The sequence below is a fragment of the Echeneis naucrates genome, chromosome 4 (assembly GCF_900963305.1).
Source record: "Echeneis naucrates chromosome 4, fEcheNa1.1, whole genome shotgun sequence".
NCBI classification, from domain to species: Eukaryota; Metazoa; Chordata; class Actinopteri; order Carangiformes; family Echeneidae; genus Echeneis; species Echeneis naucrates.
The window spans coordinates 7,048,579-7,068,229 of NC_042514.1; the positions used below are offsets into that span (position 1 = coordinate 7,048,579).

The following is a 19,651-nucleotide window of genomic DNA, read 5'->3' on the forward strand; positions in this document are numbered from 1 at the left end:
CACTGGACCGCTGCATTGCCCTGCTGTAATTTTCTTTTTTTCTTTTCTTTTCTTTTTTTTTTGTGGTTAACTGTGAGCCTTGGTAAGAAGGAGAAGTTGATTCTTGACCTAGTATTTTTATTCTGTCTTTGTAAGAACAGCTGCTCAGCTTTTTCTTTCGAGCAGTGGGGAGTTTCTGGGCTTAGATTGAATTGTGCAGGTGGTCATTGCTAATGCGTCAATAGGCATCTCAATTCACCAATGAAGTTCCAAATCCATAAGGGTTTGATTGGGATCACAGAGTTAAAGGCAGAACAGAATCAGTGCAAAGGTGGAGAATTTGAGATATAACAAAATGATGCTCTCAGATACTTCCATGGTTACAGATCTGAGGTCATTCAGGACTTGGACATGCTTGGAGATTAAGGCATTGTGTAGCTGTACATTTGTTCAGAAAAGTGTATGAAAATCTCGGGCTACTCAGGATCCTTTCCATGCCTTGCTTCTTTCCTGATGCTAAGCTTTCTTGAACATAGTTCTTACCTTATCCCTCTGGTTGCAAAAATGGCCATGGGGGTTGCTGGAGGAAAAGGTTTTTCAAACCTTGCATAAAACCTGTTTAGTTTTTAGCTTTAACATGGGTTAATTGTGTGTTCATGCACGTGCACGTGCATGTGTTTAAGTGGTGTAATAGGAAACAGGCTGTCCCAGATCTGGTAAGATCATTCTGTCTGGCATTACAACAGCATGTATGGGAAGCTCGTCAAACCAGTCAGGAGACGTAAGCAGTTTTCTTTTGCAATAATGTGCTATCTGCTAGATCATAGGTATTCTGTCATACTCTGTGACGTTGCCCTGATTTGCTGTTCAGTAGTCAACAGTTATATCCTTTTGTTACACACAAACACAATTATTAAATCTGGCTTTTGATGAACATTAAAAGTGCAAAAATGACAATATAACATGCACATATGTGTGCATGATTTTTGTGTGCTTATTTGTGGTAAGTGTGTCTACTGTATGTCAACTCGGCACAGAAGTAGTCCTAAAATAGCACAGTATATTGTGTGGTCTCTTGTGCTGCAGCAGTAGTCTGATACCCCCACTCCCCGCCCCCACCCAATTATTACAGTGGATGTCTGTAAAAGTATGCACATAGAAACGTGTGTGTGTGCGTGCTTGTTGGGATTAGGAATTTCACAGTGGTTTATGTATGATATCCCCATGTCTAATGGACTCTGTCTGTCAGTCTGGCTCTGAGGCATAAGTCTGCCCTCTCTCTTTCTGATCAGACCAAGCCAGAAACTAGATCCTGTATGTTTAGGACTGAATGAACTATGTGTTGAAAAACACCAGAAAATGTGTGGCATGTAGGTTAAAGTCTAACATGTCTTCTTAAGGACTTCTAACCTACAATGACAATGTGATTAATCTAGGCGCAGGATGTAACACCACTGCTCAGCACACTTCCTGTAATGCAATGACTGATATATGAAGACATTGCTGGCGTTTCTTCGAAATCAGCTGACCTAGCCTCACTTCTGTAAAAAGAGCGCTGATCTGTGGGATACATCACATAACCCAAACATATGAGACTTTAAATGGAACCAAATAATTATGTGACATAATTTTTAATAAAAAATACCAGTGATTTATTGTAGTTTTGCTTAATTGATCAGACACACTTGAAAGTGACTTCCTTCCATAACACATTGATGAATAAAGACTGAGAACACCACACTTCTGTTCAGCGTGCTGAGCTGGTATGGTGTGGCTGAAGACCACTTGAGCCATGTGTCTCTGGTGGTTTGAAAGCTGTACAATGGCTGATGTGTCTGGGTATGAGTGTCTCACTGCTGGGGAGATAGTTGGGCTTTGTTGTCTTCATCAAGGATCATTTCTTGCTGCCGGCCCATCCGGACATCCCGTGAACCCTAGCTAATATCAGGGTGACTTTGCATAGTTGTCTAGTAAGGTGGCAACCCCTTTGCGTGATCTTTTCTTAATAAGGGGGAAAATGAGAATTCTTAAGACTACATAGAGGTTTTCTTTCAAAGCAGTGGTAGAGATGCATGAGGGTTAGCTTAGCACCTATGCTAACCAAATTTATGGGGAAAAACCCAGAATGAGTATTAAGTATTAAATTTTGTATTTTTAGGCACATGATGTCAAAGGGCTTTATCACCATGCTGTCTGTGTACATCTGTGTGTAGATATAACAAATTTAGATTTTTAGGAACTTTAGGAAACAGCTTCTACAATTTGAGAGCACATCTTCTCAATTCCCATCATTAAATACACAAATACAATAAAACCAAATCCACAAATGCATTGCAAATACTGTAGGTTCTACAGAGTAACTAACCAGCCACAGTAATTTTCACATTATATAAATCTGTGCATTTTGATGAAGAAGCTGAAATTGCTGAAACTACTGCTTCAACATGTTAACATTGTCTTCACAATGTAAAAAGTATGAATTTCATATTAAGCTAATATAGCCACACCACTGACATATTTGATAACATTTTACTTTTTATTTTGACTGAACATCTACCAGATGAATTGCACTCTCTAATTCATCTCTTGTCTCTTGCAGCTCTACAATGTGTGGATGATAAGGCACCTTGTGTTAACAATGCCACATGCCTGACCTTTGCTAATGGAACTGAATACTGCAGGTAAGATTGACTGCCCAACACTGACATATGCTTTTCAGTAACTCAAGCTGTTATCCCAACATAACAACATAAATATGAATAGAAAAACCTAATAAGGAGATTGTTGGATGTGAAAGCAAGGACTGAAATAAGGTTTTTAGATTAACCTCAGCCTGTCTCTGGGAGCGTGAGGTTTTGCTCAGGCATGAAAGGGGAATAAAAGATTGCTCTGTCTAACAAAGTACACAAGTACTGGGAACAATACCAATACACACATTTCCATCTCCAAGATCTTATTGAGGACATTTTGGGAGGTTTGTCACATACTTTGTTGTTGCTATAGAACTGAAAGATCTAGGCCTTGCCAACATATTTTACCGTCCATTGACAATTTTTATTAACTTGTTCTCTGGAGCTGAAGGGAAGAAATCTTAAACTTGGCAGACTGAATCAAATAGGTTATTCATTTTTAGCACATTAGTTATGCCCTTTGTTCCCTGGCACATGTCACGCTATTGTGGAAACTTTAAACCACCTTTAAGTAAGCCTCCTCTACTGCTAGTGGTAACATCAGAGCATTAGGGAAAAGTGTTTCAGTAACGGAGAGTAGTGGCCTCTCTGATGTATGCCTGCCACTTTCTGACAGCTTAACCTAGTTCGTAATTTAGACCAAGCTGTCTTTATAATTGCATTGCCACTCCCTAGCCAAATTCCCTAAGAAAATACAGACATAGTCAGTTCATGAACCCGATCATATTTCATCAAATGTGATGTGAATCACACCACGTCTCTGTTCCCAGAGTTTGGGGAATTTCAGCATTCTGTTGCTTCTTTAAAAAGGAAGGAGAAAGCAACACTTGGCAATCAGTGTTTTCCATCTGTTTAACTCAAGGCCAAATGGACATTGTGGTGCAGGTGGAAAGAGATTCATTGTGCGTAGTATTAGTATACGTGTCTGTGAATGTATACATTTTGAGAGGCCTGTAGAGTCTTAGTACTGAGACTCAAAGGTTGTATTTAAGTAGAAAGAGGCCCCTAATGTCACTTCCATCAATCCAACCCTCACTTAACAGTTGGTCTGCCTAAACCATGAATGTGATGTGATGTGGTCCAATTTCAGAACTGTTCCTTTGTGCCAATATCTACTTGCATTTGCTTCTGAAACAGTAATCTTATTTGCAGCAGTATATATCACTTGACCATGCCCCCTTAGGTTTTCTTTTTATGTTGTTTTTACTACCTCTACTATAATTATATTGCAATTTTAAATACATGTTATATTTTGTGTATTTCATAGTACAATGAAACTGGTAATTATTCATTTTTAAAGGTTTATTACATTTCTCTTCTATTTAGTCTTGGCATTTCTCAGCCAGACTGTCTCCTTTGCTGAACATCAAGTCAGTATTTTTTTTGTCTGCAATAAATGATGATGTTGATGATAAAAGAAAACCAGAAGAGAGGCCTTTGGCCCTTGAGACACACACACAGAGGAGTCTCCCATTTTAGCGGAGTCAGCTGACAGAGCACAGGCCTGCTGTTAGACTGATTAAGTAGTCCGTTTTTTTTTCTGCCATCCACAGACAAATGCACACGCTCACCCTCAGACACATATTTGTGCACGCAAAAGCACGCACTTGCCTGTGTCCGGCTTGTCTGTTCAAAAGGCTCATTGTGTAAAAGTCTAATTATGTGTGTATTAATCTCCTCACTATAATCAAGAAAGCCATCTGTAAGTAAACAGTCGCTGTGGCTTTTGGCTCAGGCAAACGTAATTGAGTCATGTGGATCGTGCCTGGGATCAGACTGGCTGTAACTGTAATTACATTTACAATTAACGTGACAAGTTTCAATTAATAAAGGACACTCTACAAGACATATACAGCCCTCCTAGTTTACTGTCAGCAAGCTCGTTTTCAATGTTCATTTGGAAGGAAGAATAAGAGTCCCCATGTTAAATTTTCTCAGTTTATGTATTTACACAAAAAAAGGATGATAGTAAAAAATTCAGGTGAGTACAGAGCTGTTTTCGGTAAAGAAACATCTTAAGTCCTAAAAACAGAATGGGATTAACAGATTAATAACAGAAAGAGGTAATGTGGATTAGTCATCCACTTGCTCGGAGTTGCAGATCTCCCATACGTGTTGGAGACTAAGAACAGAGCTATCATGTCCATTTTGTAAATAGATTCAGAGGCTTTTCATGCATCCATGCTCGCAACATTCAGGGCCAGAGGTTTTCAGGTTATTTTATGTACGTATGTCATATTATAGTGAAAGTGATATCTCAGTTACACTTACATTTGGATTTTGGATTCATTAATTAGATTTTGGTTGTCAAAGGTCCAGCTTATCGTGACCTTATGTTTTTGGCTTGAACCATTTATGACACAATTTAACTCAAACAGCCACAAAAGATAGAAGTGACAACACTTTATATCCAACTGAAATCCAATTTGTCATCATGATGTTTTGCAAGATCACCTTGTGGACTTATTCAGTGCTACTTAGGAGATTGGGACTATATTTCCTATGACAAAGTAATTCTTGTTTTCATTTCAGAGAAAATGAGAGGGAGAAACAAAATGTTTTTAAAATATAGACTCTAAAGTGCCGAAGCTTTATGCTTTTGCATGGACAATAATAGGATGGTTCCAGAAAAGATTTTTGTTTGCATGAAAAGTTCAGGTGCATTATTTAAGTGAAGGAGGATGCCATGGGTGAGAAATAAAGCACATGGGAGAGGCCGACATGCAGCCTTGCAGAGCAGGTTGCAGGGAAGCTGTCTAACCGGTGACACTGCAAGCATTCAGCTTTAGGTGTGCAATAAAGGTGTGTGCTGTGAGTGAGCCCCTGTCCTGGTTTGTACATGTTACATATGTGCATGGTAGGTATTTTTAAGTTGCATCATTGCTGAAGGGACATATGCATTATTTCATGAAGTATTGGCTAAGGGCACAGAAGATTCTTTACGTGGAGTCTTAGTTAATACCTGAGGAGTCCAAACAAGAGTGAGGCTGGACACGTTATGTCGTCCAAAACCAATTTTCTCCCAGAATAAGATCTCTTTGTCTGCTATCTACCATGGTGCAAACTGATTAACTCCCCCTCCCTTTCAGTGGCTCTTTTTTTTCTATCTCTTTTCTTCTTGTAGTCACTGTCATGACTTTGTATGTAAAAAAAAAAAAAGAAAAGAAAAAAAAGTACTCTTAAGACTGAGGACTGAAAGCTTCTGTTTTGTGTAGACCTGCTGCCTGTTTGATCTGACAGGTAGAATTTGCCTGCTGGGTAGCTCGAGGAAGAGAAAGGGCCAAAAGAAAAAAGGAAGTCTTTTCAAGTAATTTGAGGAGGAATACCTTGGAGCATAACTCCTTACTAATGATGAGAGAGCAGCACTGAGGGGGGAAGGAAGATGAGCAAGAAGCGTAGCAGAGAGAGGAGTGTAATTTCCCACTTGCTACGCCTCCTTCATCAAACTGTCACTCATCCATCTATGCCTCAGTCCCTCCTACTGTCTCAGGGATTTAGATGCCTCTGGATACAACTCACTTCTGTTAATCCTTCTCTACCCCACACTCTTTCACTACATTTTCTATTAACTGTTGTATTAATTAAATCCATTGTACAACCATTTGTTTGAATGATTTTTACAGTTTATGCCTCATACCTTTCACTAGTGTAGTAACTATAGTTACTATAGTTTACTATAGTCATATCTTCTCCTTAGAAACCAAAAGATGTGTTGTGTGTTTGCAGAACTTTAGGACATACTGCTCTCACTTTAGTTGTTTGTCAGTCTTACTCAGTATGCAACGATTCAAACAATATGTCCAGTACGTTTTCGAACCTCAACAGCAGAAACAATACCTACCCTTTATTACACAAATATTGTAGGAATTACCCCTGAGGTAGCTATTGGCAGCATCTAAGGTCAACCCTTGATAAAATGATCTAATAAAATTGCACAACTTTTTTGTGTGAAAAGAGAACTAAAAAATGCTGTATCAGCACGTGGGTACGTGGAAGAATATGGCTCAAAGTATGAAACACTTTCCACCTTCAGTGTCCGATGAGGCTAAAACAGCACCTGCAATAAGAATGCCGTGCATTTTTCACACAGAGTTTTACTGTGTTAGACGTGTGACCCAAACTAAACCCAAACTCAACAAAACCAAGTGGAATTGGAATTAGAACCCAAGGCAGTGATTTCCTGGGTTCACCCTCCAAAAGACTTATCTGCTTCCCACAGCCTAGTTAATAACACTGTAGATGTGGTTTAGACTAAAACCACAATGATAAGAGTTTCCCTGTGCATAAACTGGTGTATGTGCTCTCCCTGTGTCTGGATAGTCAGGGGCACCTTGAGCCTGAGGCCAGTTCACAAACTGGCACAGAAAGTTCAGTAGGAGTCAGTATTTGAATGATGAAGATGTTATTCCACGTGTTGCTTGAGTATGTGTTCAGATGTCAAAAAGATGAGACAAGTAAACTGATCATCACTGCAAATCAGTGCTTTTTGAAAGATTGTTGTCAAAACTGCACCCACCAGCTGAAATTACATGTTTGCTTTAGTGCCAACTCTCTAGAATCCGAGGTGGACATAACACATTGCCACATTTATTGGGATTTGAGTCTGATGATGACAGTGGTACATAAGACAGACGCGTGTGTGTGTGTGTGTGTGTGTGTGTATGTTTACAAACAAATAAACAAACTGAGAGTAAAACACACAAACAGAAAACTGCTTGGAGGACATTCAGACCCCACTCACAGAAAGAGGAAGCCTTACAAAACAGTGGGGAATGTAGCAACCAGACCATAAACCCACATACAGTGAGGTGATAAGTGGCTCTCTGTCACACATTGATGAGGACACTGTAGGGTCAGAAGTACCTCAGTTTCATATTATTCTGTTATTCTCTTGGTTCATAATTTAAAAAAAATCCTTTAAATCTATTTTAATGTTTTTTTTGTCATTAGCAGACAAACATAATATAATAGAAAATAGATAAAAGACACCAAATCTAGTTGGGTGGGCAATTAATTTAATATTGTATTTGCCTAATAATACTAATACCAATATATGCCTATTAGGTGATCTTAATAGAAGAGTATACATCATATTTCGTTTGGTTAGAGATTTTTAAATCCATTGATCATTGTTGGTGTATGTGTAGACCTAGAGAGGAACTGTTAAGGGGAGGGAGACCTACAGTTGGAGATTCAACTTTAAACAGCCACACAAACAGGATAATGAGAGAACAACATAGAAATATGGTTAGAAGCTTTTTGAAAGAAAATGGGTCCCGTGCTTCCTCAGATGACTCCTTATGAACATGTTGCTAAACACAGCCTCAGATTTTACCACATGGTACGAGTTTAGACTCCACCCTGCTATATGCTACTTCGCTCTGTCTACACTGATGTTTTTCAGTCTGGTTGTCTGGCTTCCTTCTGTCTCAAAATGTATTGCTCACTCACTGCTTTTCTTGCTCTTCCACTTCATCGTGCTCTCTCCACTGTACCCACCTTCCTCTTTTTTGCTCTCTTGAGCATTTTTTTTCTTTCGTTTGTGTAACTGTGACATCACAGTCAGCACAGTCCCTCAGCCTGCCTCCTCTGTTATTTTGTTGCTGCCCCTGCTTATCACTATGAAAATGATGTGAATAAGACTGTGCTTAGGGTCTAGGGTTAGAAGTGTTGGAACATGGCAAAACTTCACCTCCAACTCACAAATTCTTCAATGCTACTAAAGGTTTTTTAAGTGGATTCATATTTTCCCCCACACTCCAAAAAACCCATAATTGAACCTCTTCTAAATTTAGGTGCATTTTATTTTTCCAGCAGGGAACAGACTACTTCTTGTCTCTGGTACCCTCTGATCTCGGGGCTGAAGTGGGCACATTAGTGCTAGTTTCTCATTGTATGTCTGGCATTTTACAGTGTATCAGGCAAAACTCTAGATAGTCTAGATAGTACCAATAGCCTTTTGTGAATTGACATATTTGGGCACACTCAAACCTGTCTTGGGAGCTCTTCAAGCATGCTCCACCTTTCACCTTCAAAGTTTATGAAGGTTTCTCTGTTTGTATCACTTCTGAGACACAAACTGATCTGAGCTCATCACCTGCCTGGTGAAAGAAACTGTTTGATTCAAACAGTGATGGCTTTGGTCTCATGGAATGACTCCAACACTTTAAGCATCAGTGATTTTTCATATATCTGCCATGTCACAGTATACTGGATATCAGTACTGGAGAATTCTGGTTGTAATTTATGGCATTCTGGCACTAAACTGCGGTTTCGTCATTTGGACTCAACTTCCTCCAGACTTCTGGTTCCATTAATGTTGCAGTTGTAGTCTAAAAGGCAGCAGGTCTTTTTAAAATTAAATGCTGCTTTCATCCTGAAGCTCACATTTCTTATATTGACCTACTGTTATCGACAACTTGTTCTTGGTTTTCCTACAGAAAAGAGAATAATTTTTTCAACGTCCATGATGTCCATACATGCATGCACAGGACTACATTACAGAGAATAGACCACCTATGCACCAGCCAAGACAAGGAATGATCCAGGGATTGAAATGTGAGCTGGTTTATGCTCTCCCCCTTTCCCTCTCATTCTTTCTCTCTAATGGCTGCAGGGAGAGAGCATGGTGGAGTTATTAAGCGTAGCTGAGACTAGAATAGTCAGTGGAGAAGGAAGTGGTGGAGTTGTAGTTGGGGAGAGGTAGGAGGAGAGAATTGGCACAAAAATGGGGGAACAAGGGACTGGGGATGGGAGGAGAATGAGGAGCAGGGAGCCAAAACTTAGGAATGGAGGAAGTTGGGGATATTATATGAGTGAGTGAGAATCGATCTACCCCTCTTTGCTCATTGAAGCCCCCATGGCCAGTCAGGACAGGCAGAGTTCAGCATGAGGCAGACGAGGAGGAGGAGGAGGAGGAGAGAGAAATTGAAGGACAGAAGGGGTACAGAGGGGGAAGGAGCTTGGGGTGTGTGAGATGGAGGAGCTAATGTGAACCAGCTGTAGAAACCTGACACTTCAAGAGTGGGTTAGAAATGAGAGGTGGAGGAGTGAGAAACTGGGGGCTGCAGGAAACTGCAGAGTTGGAGAAGGATGGAGAAAAGAGGAGGGAAAAAAAGCCCACATGGAGCTAAACAAAGAATCCCATAGATGGGTTTGGCTGCAGAAACCCTCTCTCTGTGTTTTTCCTGAAAATAGAGCTGACTGTGTATAGGTGTCGGTGTGCATTCACCTGAATGCAAAGCTAAGCTTGTGTTCTGAATATGTCAGTGGGGTTGTACTCGGCGACAAACTACTGTGTAAATCTGTTGAGTTATCTCCACCACCACTCCCTGACAATAATGTGAATCATGCACAGCCTTGTCTGTTTGCCTCCAGCTCTAGTGATACAGCCAGGGGCTAATAATGAGCTCTCTATCTGGCACAAAAACCTGAAGGACAGGGTGGTATCGTTTCCTGACGCCATGGCATTTCATTCTGTCAACACTGGTTAGATAGCAGCGATTGAAATTAATAGAGTCTACTATGCAGTTCTCCTTTCAGCACTTGTAAATTTTTACAAAAATCTTTAGGTACCAAATATGTTTTTTGAAAGGTAATGTTGAGACACATAGCAACTCTCCACTAGTAATTATAAAGCTAAATTTAGTTTCAAGTGATTTTTGGCTGGATTTAAGTTTTATTTTATGCAACAAATAGGTTTCACTTGTGCACAAAGGAAAGTTTTAATTTCAAACTCAAAAGCCTGACAATGAGATATTATAACAAGCAGAAGCTTAAAACTTGCTCCCTCTATCCTTCTGAAGTTGCTTTGCTCAACTTTGAAAATACGTCTCATATTCCATGCAGATTTTAACGGTGATAATGTGTGAAATTTTCAGAGTGAAATGTAAACCTGGTATTAACCTGGACACAGTGTTCTTTGTGTTTCACCCTGATAATGTGATGTAACTCACAGGGCAGAGGACTGTGCCATTACTCTTGGTCAGGGGCGGAGAGGTTGTCCAGCAGAAAATAAAGCACTCCTAACTCCCAAGATGATCGTTTTGTTGTGATACCATGACCAAGCTGTGTTTGTGTTGCAGAATTGAGAGGAATAGCTTTGTGTGGGTGCATTGGTGTGTGTGTGTGTGTGCGTTTGTGTTTGTGCTGCGGTATTTGTTTTGGGGTATGTACGGGGTAGCCATGTAGACATGCTTTATATTGATGCTGATAAAGAAGAGAGAGGGTGGCCATGTCTAATCTGACAAGGTTGGGGTGAAGAGCGTGACGTTAGTTGTTCTCTTTGAACATCTGACGTCACTAATCTACCATCTTATTTGTCTGTTTATCAGCCCCACAAGCATGTTTTTAGAGAATAATTTGTTAGGCTGTTACAGAACTTTCCAATGTCCTGTGCCCAAAATTTTAATCAGCTATCCAATAAGTTTATACTTAAATGTTGGGAAAGCATTAGTAAATTAATAGTATTTACCCACTAATATGCACTCTGGAAGGTCTAAATATCATTTATCTACTTTTTGAACCATTTAAGATATGTTCACTAGAGTGAGGATTTCTTTGTCATATTCGAAGAGACAGTGAATGACTCATTGAATCATCCATTGTCACAAGTACCACAGATGTGATTGATCTGTGAAACTTCTGTCTGGTATGAATCATGACTCAAAGCCTAATGTGTTCAAGCTGCTTTGGGGTGGAGTGGCTAACGATAAATAGAAGTTAGTAAGCATTAGATTAGTTTTCAATAGTTTCTATCTTCACTGCTTTGTCTCCATTTCATGAGTCATAATGCAGATTTATTCTAACTGCCTTCTTCCCTCAGTGTTTTTACATGCTACTAATGGAAACATATTTTTCATTTGTAATTGTTTTTTTTATGAAAAAGGGTATGAGTTTGCCTGTGTATGTGTGTGTGTTAGGTACTGTATTCTGTATTTCTCACCCCCATTATGTCACCTGAGTCCCTCTAGAGAGGCAGATTTAGAGGCCTGTGTAAGAGGCAGTAGGTTTCGCAATTGCCCACAGTCCCCAGACAGTGTGTCAGCCATGTGCCATCCACACACTCACATCGCAAAAGTGCTGATCAATATAGTATACACAGAGAATTACACAGCCTTACCATTTTTGCTCAGTAACAAAATGCAACCCCCAACCAAATAATGTCATACAAAGAGAAGTGATGAGTGGAAGTAGGAGGGACTGAGAGAAAACAGGGAATAGAAAGTGGCAAAGGGAGTGCAGTTTCTGGTGAGATCCCTTGTGGACACATTGTGAATATGGCCCAATATTTCCTACGAACTTTTCAGCATGCAGGTGAATCACAACTAATGAAGTGACAGAAATTGAAAGAAATGGCGACTACGTAGGGAGGAAAAACCAAACCAAACACACATGATTTATAGACCAAATGAGGTCATGAGTCAGTAGGTGTGACGTCTTGCTTTTCTTTCAATCATACACCATACAATTTGCTAACCACTTGCATTTGCCAATAAGTTCCTCATACACACACTCACACACACATTTATATATATATATATATATATATATATATATGTATATATATATAGTATATTATAAATATATTATTATTGTTTATCTCAGTGTTTTCTGCTTGTTGTTTCTAGTTTCTAGTCAGACTTTTTGTCAACAACTTCCAGATGACTCCACCTTACATCCTTCTGCTTTTGAACTTCTTCTTTGCCATCACTGACCCCAGTTTAACCCTCCCACCAAGCTCAGCTTCCCCCTTTTCTTTTAGCAGGGTTTATGGGGTAACATTGCAGGGCTCAGTGGTTTGTTCAGTAATCGCATGGTTAAGTTTTGCATTCCTCTCTCATCTTGGCATCTGAAATTTCTTAAAAACCCAACAAATGTGTTTGTGTAAAAAGCCCTGCACTGTTAATAGTTTCATATGTCTCTTGGGATAAAGACAATAAACCAGTTTTATCCATCCACCATCTATCATATGGTTTATTAATGGCAGTAAGCTGTAAATTCATTGCTTTTGGTACACAACTACACACTGTTAAAATACTCCTACTTAGAGAAATGTGGTTTCCCACATACAATTGTTTAGATCACTACACGGCAAATGCAAGTGTGTATTCAACAGTATTGTTTACTCGTGCAAGATCATTAGTTCCTTTGATGTGTATTTGTACTACAGTACTCTTGTGTGGATATTACTCTCAGCTATCAAAGCTCTCTGTAGCATTTGTCTGATGTGGTGCAACGCATCCACCCGACTGAAACTCATGCTTTTGTTTTGCTTGTTTGTCAGTCTGTCAAGCACACGCATAGATTTTTGTCCATTTGTTTAATTCATCTTTTAACTTTAGTATCTTCATTGATGGGTGATTACCTTTAAATCTTTGTGTGTCCCTTTGCAAGCCTGATCACTGGTTTTTGTGCGTCTGTGTGTTTGTCCAGGTGTGCGCCTGGCTTCCTGGGCGAGTACTGCCAGCACAAGGACCCGTGTCAACCTGGCTACTGCCTGAATGGAGGGAACTGCTCAGTGTCCATGTCAGCTGGTGTACCTGTACCAGGCAGTGCCACCTGCACCTGTCCCCTTGGCTTTACCGGACAGCACTGTCAGACTCCCCAGAACTCCACATGTTACCCGAACAACCCCTGTGTCAACCACGGTGTCTGCACCCTGCTCTCCCTCGACAAGTTCAAGTGCGAGTGTCCCAGAGGATGGACAGGTGAGACACTGTATTTTCTCAGGTTTACAAGGGCAGTGATATCTGACTTCTTTCAGTCACTGAAGCACGGGTGTATGTTTAAGCACTCTGAATGCAGATAAACTTATCAAGACATTTAATAGCTTGTAACTATTAATCTCCTTTGTAAAAAGTGTAGTTCATCCATCTGAGAAGCCTATGTTTACTTTTATTAGAGGTATTTAGTTTTTGCTTCTACTTGTTTGTATTTTAGAACAAGATCTTAAAAGTTGATAAAGACAATAAAATTTAATTTAAAGTAAAGCCACTGTAAAAAGAGCAGCTAGACCCAGAAGTATCTGAAAATCTAGAATTTGTAAATGTTGGCTATATTAAAAAAAAAAAAAAAAGGAAGTTTTAGCATTGTTCTCTGGAATAACTACTGATAAAATGAATGCTTGGGCAACCTTGGTTTTGTCATCTGTAAATACATTTTTAGAGGCTTCAAGTGTCTTCTCAATAACTGTACATGTATGTCTTTTGACAAAGTCAAAAGAAAGCCTTGATAAGCATGAATGCATACTGATAACCACATATTAATCTTCCACTTTTATCTAACTCCGAATTGTCCATAGGTGGCACAAGGATAATCAAAGCATTAATGCTCAGCTCTTTGTCCTTTACTTCCTTCACTTACTCAGGACCACGTTGTGAGTATGAAGATAGCTGTCTTTCCAGTCCCTGTGCCAATGGTGGAAAGTGCAGCTGTCCAGCTGCAGGTACCTTCAGATGTTCGTGTCCTCCAGGCTACACAGGCCCACGCTGCCTTAATGACACAAATGAGTGTCTTGCAACACCCTCAATTTGTCTGAATGGAGGAATGTGCATCAACACTCCTGGCTCCTACAAGTGAGAACCCACTTAATAATAACCCAATTGGGAAATTTTCTGAACCATCAAAACTACTAGAATTTGACAACTACAACAGGGTACTTTAACAGATTATTTTTATGGTATAGTTTGAAAAGGACTTCGTCTGTCAAGAAAGAATAAAATGAAACTGACTTTTGTCATCACTACAGGTGCATCTGTGACCCAGGATTTACAGGCCGCCACTGTGAAAGCTCCTACATCCCATGCAATCCATCACCATGCTTAAATGGGGGAACCTGCCATCAGAACTCTGAAACTAGCTACTCATGCCACTGCCTTCCAGGTGGGAGGATAAATTCTGAAAAATTTGTGTTTATCTTTTTTAACTTTTGGATTGCCTTCAAAGAGTCAAAGCTACTTTAGTAAAGGAATAAAAATTAATGTAGGAAGAGAAAACTAGATACTGTAACTGGTATTTATTTATTAATGAGTGTATCTTTGAATTTGAGAGTTGTTCCATTATGCTGTTTGAGATGTAAACAGTCTGATCCTGCTGGTTGTGTTGGGTTAGATACACTGTGCTCTCGGTTTGCCAAAGTTCACAAGAAGGCGCAACCAACACATATATGTCTGCTGTTTGTACATAACCAGGACCTTAATATTAAGTACATGAAAGAAAACCATACAAAATGCATTTGTTTGCATATATTGACAACGTACATGGAATTAAAACAATGAAAGATTAAATTCATGTTCTTTTTAATGGCGCCAGGTTTCAATGGGACTAACTGTGAAAACAACATTGATGACTGCCCCGGTCATCAATGTGCCAATGGAGGAACCTGTATGGATGGTGTCAACACCTACAACTGCCAGTGTCCTCCAGAGTGGACTGGTAAGGCATTTCAATGCTCAGGCTTCATTTATTGTCATTTGCATGTCTGCACAGGAAACGAAATTTGCACTGACTTTGTGCAAACTTCAAAGCCATATCATTAGGAAATGGCTGTCAAGCCTTTTCTTTGTTTCTTTGTTTCTTTGGTTGAGCAGTGACATGAAAAAAATTTAATTTGTCTGTTTTTTATATAAAATTTCCTGCCATGTCTCTTATGTATATTTTATGTATCTTTTTCTAAAACTCTCTCCCCACACAAGGTGTGTGTCTGCTAACGTGTGTGGGATGTGTGGCAAATTTCAAAACAAACACAAATACGTCAGCTTCTTTGGGCCTGAGCTTATGTTGTGCTAGTCCAACCAGAGGAAGCAAAACCAAAGTGATGCTGAATGTGGATAAATTTCTCTCTTGAACTGTACGATTTCTGTATCTGAAACAGAGTACGAGGTTACCCATGAGTTATGTGTAACATGCTATTAACCTCATATGTTTAATTTTTCACTATGCACCATGTCCTCTTTCCTACAACTCCACAGGTCAACATTGTACAGAGGATGTGGATGAGTGTCGTCTACAACCAAACACTTGCCAGAATGGTGGTACCTGCAGCAACCTCATCGGTAGCTACGTTTGTGTGTGCGTTAATGGCTGGAGTGGCCCTGACTGCTCTGAAAACATTGATGACTGTGCTACAGCTGCATGCAGCCAAGGCTCCACATGCATCGACCGTGTTGCCTCTTTTATCTGTGTCTGCCCTCATGGAAAGACAGGTGGGCCAATAGTGGGAAACCACATGCACACTATTCACATCATGCAAGAAAGGATAAAACAGCAAGGTCGGAATTGTTCCATAGGTCAGTTAAGATTTTATGTCATTGTTTGTTGATGTCCAAGGGGAAACAAAAAAAAACAAATTAGTTGTTAAATGCACAGAATAAGAAATTGGTACTGGCTTCCACGCAGAAACTGCACCTTTTCCTTGCTTATGAATACTTACTTAGGAGTTTTTAAATGGAAGGGTATTCTATGAAACAAGTCAAACCAGAACCAACATTTTCTTAAACAGATAATTTCATAATATTCATCAAAGCTTCATTGCCAAGGAAAAGGCACTGAATGTGTTCCATGAGAAATACAAAATATCACAAAACAGATTTGCACTTTAAGTGCTGATTTGAAGTTTTGCTATAGGATAAACCTCCCCCTAATTTGACTGTAGAATTTGAATTTGTGTTTTTCTCTGGAGACAGTTTTCTAACCACAGGTGAGGGTTGTTTGCTTCAGTATTTATTTATTAATACTGAATTCTTTTGCCCCCAAAGTATGAACGCATGTTGTTACTTATTTCTTGGCAACTTGTTATTCTTTTCAGGTTTGCTGTGTCATAGGGATGATGCCTGCATCAGTAGCCCATGTAGAGAGGGCTCTCTTTGTGACACCAATCCCATCAGTGGCATGTTCAACTGTAATTGTCCACCTGGATATGTTGGCAGTACCTGCAACATAGACAGGGACGAATGCAGCATTGGTGAGAATGAATTTCTGTACATACAAAACCTTCACAATCCATTACTTTAGTTCAGACTTAAAACATTTTCCTCTTCACCCTCAGGTACAAACCCTTGTGAGCACGGTGGTCAGTGTGTGAACACTGATGGATCCTTCACCTGTAACTGTGTCAAGGGTTACGCTGGCCCACGGTGTGAACAAGATGTCAACGAGTGTGCTTCAAGTCCTTGCCAGAATGACGGCACATGTCTGGATCGCATTGGGGACTATACCTGCATCTGCATGCCTGGTACATTTCTGGAGAAATTATACATTATGTTTTAACCACTTTGACCTGGCATCCAGATAAAGTATAACTCTAGTAATCAACATTGTTATATACAATGTTAATTACTAGAAAGCAATCTCAAGAGGGCCTCACACCACTGATGCTACACAACATTAGCAAATTTGTCTTTTTAACTGTCCCAAAACTGTTATTTGCATTTCAATTCAGACGTTATGGAACCAAATTGAAGTGCTTCAGATATATCCTTTCACCATACTTAAATCTAAGTTTCACTGAAAAAGGTTGCATATTTTTCTAGATATCCAGCTAACAAACAAGTAAGACAAAAAAAACAGTGCAACTGGTTGAATTTATTTTCATAACCAATTTTCATAACCTGTAAACTGCAAAGAAATAGGATCGGGAAACATGGCCTTCTTGGGTGATGTAAATTTGAATTATTGAAGAAACAATAAAAATCTGTTCCTCTCCCTTTGTGCAGGATTTGAGGGGACACATTGTGAGATAGAGGTGGATGAGTGTCTCAGCTCTCCATGCCTAAACCAGGGTAAATGTCATGACCAGGTCAGCCGCTTCGTCTGCGAGTGCCCAGCAGGTTCGTACACATGAAGCTGATGACTTAGCTGGTGAAAATGAATTTTGAATGAAACTGTTCTTTACAATATTAAATCTATTTTAAATATAGTATTTCTATGTTATTCATGTTCTGTGTTGTGTTTTCAGGTTTCAGTGGTGAAATGTGCCAGAGAGACATTGATGAGTGCTCCAGCACACCTTGTTTAAATGGGGCCAAGTGTATCGACCGACCCAATGGATATGAGTGTGAATGTGCTGAAGGTAAAAGAGAAAATTTATTAAGTTGAAGTGAAAGGCACATTTCAATTTTGTTTCATTTATCTCGTATTTGGCTCCGTGTTTCATTTAACCAGTAATTAATCAACACCAGTCACATGATTGATGATTCAGCCACTTTGGTTATTCCTCTAAGAAAATATGTTTTCTTACAGGCTTCACAGGTCAACTTTGTGAGAAGAACATAAATGACTGTGTACCAGAACCATGTCATCATGGTGTGTGTAAAGATGGCATCGCCACCTTCTCCTGTGACTGCTATCCTGGATACACAGGGTCCATCTGTAATATCCAGGTCCAAGAGTGCCACAGCAACCCCTGCCAGAACCGAGGACACTGCATCGACCTGGTCAATGCTTATCAGTGTAATTGCCCACCAGGAACTACAGGTAAGAACATCATGCGCTCAATGTTATTGCCTGTATATTGACCCATTAACCTAAAAGGCAGATGGTTTGTGAAAACTGAATCTTCTGGAAATGTTTCTTTGGAAATAGTCTGGAAAAGGGCAGACATTTTCAAAAGCATCATTAGCAGATGATCTGATGAATCGTCTTTCTATCATAATAAAAAAAAAAAAACAATCCTTTTTTATTCTTTATCCTTACCAGTTTGACTACTAGCGTTATTAACCAGCATCAATTGAATAAAATATCCATAATTTAAAATCAGCATAACAATAATAACTTTTAACCTTTTAACCTTTTTTGTAATGACCATTGAAATATTAAAAAATCATGACCCATCCACAGCATATAGCTGCCAGTTATTCCACTGTCATAAAATACTGATTGTTCTGAATATATATATATATTATATATATGTTACTTTCTCCCACTCAAAACAATATGTGCCTCACTTGTCTATATATATATAGATATATATATAGACAAGTGAGGCACATATATATATATATATATAAGTTTTATATAAGTTTTGCTCTGCTTGACAATTTGTTGCTGTAACAGAAATATCAAAAATCAGAAAACACTGAGTTCCACTTCCCCTCCCACGTCATCACACAGCACACGACAGCAGCTCCACCGAATATTTTGAATCAATCTAAATCTCAGTCAGTGTGGATAATATGTACCAGATTATTAGAATTTTGAAAACAGATTATTCTGATTTGATATCCTTCTGAGAGTTGTTTTTTTTTTCTTCCTTTTTCTTGTGTTGACACAATTGTTTGAATTGATTGTGAAGACCACCATTGACCTAATTTAGAGCTTCCTGTGTAACTTTCAGTGTAGTAAGAGGTGTTGACCACATGTTGTCACAGATCTTTTTTGATCTGTGTGACCCCAAATTGCTCTGCAGATTAGTAAAACAAGTTGTATCACTTCATCACACTGAACTCACTTTACAAAACTGGCATCAGATGGCCAGATCTCACTTTCATGTTTCTGTACAGTTCACCTCTTCAGTTGTGCTCTGTTTTCTGTTCAATCCCTGTTCTGGTCTTCCTCCTCACTCACTATCTTACTTCCTCCCACTCAAAACAGTATGTGCCTCACTTGTCTGTCACATATGTCATATTTAGATTCCTTTTTTAGGACTGTCTTGTCCATGTTTGTTACCATTTCCTATTTGTTGCATTACTTCTTTTGAATGTAGTCCTACTCCCCCTGGTGGTCAATCACATTTTTCCCTTGATCTACTTCACCCAAATCAATGCCTTACTTAGTTAAGCCAAAAGTTGATTTTTTTTCCACAACATGATAAACTACATGCATTTTTCTCCTCAGGGGTGAACTGTGAAATCAACGAAGATGACTGTGCCAGCAACCCCTGTGAGTATGGAGAGTGCCAGGATGGCATTAACGAGTACAAATGCATATGCGCCCCAGGATATACAGGTAGGATTTGTTTAGTTCTATTAAAATCAGTGTTACAG

The 19,651-nt window shown here is 39.3% G+C and overlaps 1 protein-coding gene across 1 annotated transcript in view; it reads left to right on the forward strand.

The window, feature by feature from the left end:
- The window catches only part of notch2 (notch receptor 2), a 42,095-nt gene that overhangs the window by 10,922 nt on the left and 11,522 nt on the right, over window positions 1-19,651 (forward strand). Inside the window, exons 2-13 of the mRNA XM_029499435.1 lie at window positions 2,579-2,660; window positions 13,104-13,378; window positions 14,038-14,245; window positions 14,419-14,552; window positions 14,982-15,104; window positions 15,641-15,874; window positions 16,477-16,632; window positions 16,717-16,902; window positions 17,384-17,497; window positions 17,626-17,739; window positions 17,910-18,143; window positions 19,503-19,613. Of these exons, the coding sequence (XP_029355295.1) occupies window positions 2,579-2,660; window positions 13,104-13,378; window positions 14,038-14,245; window positions 14,419-14,552; window positions 14,982-15,104; window positions 15,641-15,874; window positions 16,477-16,632; window positions 16,717-16,902; window positions 17,384-17,497; window positions 17,626-17,739; window positions 17,910-18,143; window positions 19,503-19,613 (1,971 nt within the window). The remainder of the gene's footprint in view (window positions 1-2,578; window positions 2,661-13,103; window positions 13,379-14,037; window positions 14,246-14,418; window positions 14,553-14,981; window positions 15,105-15,640; window positions 15,875-16,476; window positions 16,633-16,716; window positions 16,903-17,383; window positions 17,498-17,625; window positions 17,740-17,909; window positions 18,144-19,502; window positions 19,614-19,651) is intronic.